The sequence below is a fragment of the Scardinius erythrophthalmus genome (assembly GCF_964197995.2).
Source record: "Scardinius erythrophthalmus genome assembly, contig: HAP1_SCAFFOLD_103, whole genome shotgun sequence".
Classification (NCBI taxonomy): Eukaryota; Metazoa; Chordata; class Actinopteri; order Cypriniformes; family Leuciscidae; genus Scardinius; species Scardinius erythrophthalmus.
In genome coordinates this window covers 79,980-83,098 of record NW_028296504.1, presented here as the reverse complement: position 1 = coordinate 83,098, position 3,119 = coordinate 79,980, and the positions used below count along the sequence as shown (strand labels likewise).

Genomic DNA, 3,119 nt, shown 5'->3' with positions numbered 1-3,119 from the left:
TAAAACTACACTTTAAACCAAAAAATGGTTTATTATAGACCCGGAGAAAACGCTGACTATGTCAGCTACTACCAAAATCAGGCCGGCGGGGGTTTACCAGGGTATGCCGGGGGAGGGGTTATGTACGGAGCAGGCTTAGGGGGTCTTTTCAGAGGCCTGTTCAGGATGGCTATACCTCTGTTAAAAAGAGGATTTAGCATCGCGAAACCCCATCTAAAATCGGCCGCTAAAAATATAGTATCCGACGTCGTCTCCAACGTATTCACGCGATCTCATAACGATAAAGCTCAAGACGGATCGGGTCTGATGGTCATGGCTCGTAAGAGGATGTCTAAACCACCGGGTGTGAGGAGGCGTGGTCAGTCGGGGAAGAAGAAAACAACACTTGGACCAAAGAAACGCTCAGTCGTACGTAGAAAGCGTAAGACGTCTGTTAGTCGAAAGGCGACGATCAGGAGAGTCGGAAAAACCATTTTCTAACATGGCGTTATTGCACCGCATGTCGGGAGAATGCATCAAGTCCGAGTTGGACCTATTTACGGTCCCGCTGACGCAGACCGTTATTGAGAAAAATGGCTATTTAGAAGTAACCCCATTATCGGCCATATCGGACTCTGCACCATTGGAGTTTTTTATCGCCGGCAACGGCGATGATTATTTGGATCTCAATAACACGATGATCTATCTACGGGTGAAAATCAAAGGGCCTGATGGAGCCGATATTGCCCACCCGTCAACGGTGGGTCCAATAAATTACCTGGCTGCTAGTATGTTTTCACAAGTCGACGTAACCCTCGGCGACCGCCTGATATCACAGAGTTCCGGAACTTATCCCTATCGCTGTATCCTTGAAAGTCTGCTCAACTACGGTAAAGATACGTTGGAATCTATTTTCTCCGCCGGTTTGTTTCACAAAGACACAGCCGGTCAGATGGATGTGCGCGACCCAGCAGGCCGTAACGAAGGGTTGATGAAGAGATCGACCTACACCGCTCGAAGCAGGGAGGTGGAACTTCTTGCCCCCATACACAGCGATATATTCTTTCAACAGAAGCTTTTAATTAGCAATTTAGACGTCAAATTACGCTTTATACGGGCAAAGGATGAATTCTGCCTGATGAGATCCGACGACGTGGCTTACAAATTACATATAGTAGCGGCGTCCCTATTTGTCAAAAAAGTTTCTGTATCGCCGCCGGTGAGACTGGCTCACGCCCAGACGCTGCTTTCGACCACGGCCAAGTATCCCATCGATAGGGTCTGTCTAAAATTGTTCTCCATACCCGCCGGCTCTCGTGTTTCGAATCAAGAAAATCTGTTTTTAGGAACACTGCCAAAGTCTATCGTTATCGCTATGGTCGACAACGACGCATTCACCGGCTCCTACGAAAAAAATCCATTCGCGTTCAAACATTACAATCTGGAATTCCTAGCAGTCTACGTAGACGGTCAACAATTCCCCGCCAAGCCTCTACAACCTAATTTCGATGCCGGTTTGGCAGTACGCGAATATTATCAGCTGGCGATGACGACCGGGAGACACCTTAAAGATCAACCGCTCTGTATCGGCAGGAATGATTTCCTGAACGGATACACGCTGTACGCATTTAATTTATCGCCTGACGGGGATTGTGGCCAGCACATTTCCCTGATCAAGTCCGGGAACATCAGAGTCGAAGCGCGTTTCAGACAAGCGCTGCCGAATACCATTAATTTAATAATTTACGCAGTATTCGACAGCCTCATTGAAGTGTCTAACCGCAGACAGGTACTGATTGATCACTACTGAGAGATGAACACGCTACAACTCACAGCTATCGTGGATAAAATAGCATGCAGGGCTCATTTTCTCGGGGTTCTACCGAGCGATCAACTACCCCAAAAACCTCTGAGGATCTTACCGTCGATGGGGATCATTAATACCGACCCGGCTCAATTGCCGGGTGAGCATTGGGTCGCCGTTTATTTAGCCAGAGAGGGGACCGCGTGTTTTTTCGACAGCTTCGGCAATCCTCCCAACAGTCCCCGCTTTCCAATCAGCATCAATAACTTTCTGGCCGTCAACGACGTCGACGTATTATATTCCGACAGACGCGTCCAGGATTATTCATCGGATACCTGCGGACAGCACTGTGTGTTTTTTCTATATCATTTAGCCAGAGGTCGCGACTATAACCATGTGATGAAACTATACACCGATGATTATGTTAGAAATGATAAAATTGTGTCCCTCTTTGTGAAGAGATTGAGACCGCATGTATGTAATGATAAAATGTTATCCTGCATTCATTGCGTGCAGACGTGTTTGATGTATAAATAAATAAAAAAAAAGCTTAAACCATTATATTTCTCATCGTCTTTTATTTAATGCTCACACAACATCGTTACATTTCCAACCATCGCCCTCGGCCGATAGCCGGCGAGTCTCCGAAATCTGGAGCCAAGCGAGGTGAATATCTCCTCGCCTTTTTTTTTTTATAAGGTCTAACAGGCGTCGATGGGGTGAGAGGCGAGTTTCCGAAATCTGGAGCCAGGCGAGGCGAATATCTCTGCGCCTTTTTTTTATAAGGTCTATCAGGTGGTGATGGCGGTTCTAAAGGTTTACTCTTTAGAGGCGAGTTTCCGAAATCTGGAGCCAGGCGAGGCGAATATCTCTGCGTCTTTTTTTTAAAAGGTTCTAGAGGTTTACTCTTTAGAGAGTTAATCGTGCGTCTGACCTGTTGATTGGGCACCATAGAAAAAGGAATGTTTAATTCGGCAAAGGCCCGTAGAAACTCGGACCATCCTAGAGGTCTCCGGTCATCCCTGACCTTTTGCGGGGCCGTAACATTTTTCAACAAATCGAGCATGTGCGAACCTTGTACGGCTTTACCCCTGAACACAAACTCCCCAGATTCGTTCCACGAGCTCAGTCCTTTAGCTTTAGACATCTTGTCTAATATGTATCTGCTGTTTTTCACACTTCTCGATGGCACATTCTTCAGAACTTCGTCGACGACAGCCCACTCAACTTTACCGTCTTCAACGTTATCAGCCGGCGATTCGTCTTTATGACCGGGGTCAAGATCCGGTAACGAAAGCGTTAAAACACCGCTCTCACGATCCCCTTGTTTAACGAT

The 3,119-nt window shown here is 46.8% G+C and overlaps 1 protein-coding gene across 1 annotated transcript; it reads left to right on the top strand.

Annotated features, from left to right (window-relative positions):
- Positions 1–481: 481 nt before the first annotated feature.
- Positions 482–1,789, top strand: LOC308686297 (uncharacterized protein F54H12.2-like; the record flags this gene model as incomplete). Its single annotated transcript, XM_081394696.1, has 1 exon — positions 482–1,789. The coding sequence occupies one exon, from the start codon at positions 482–484 to the stop codon at positions 1,787–1,789; it is 1,308 nt and encodes a 435-aa protein (XP_081250822.1).
- Between the last annotated feature and the right edge of the window lie 1,330 nt (positions 1,790–3,119).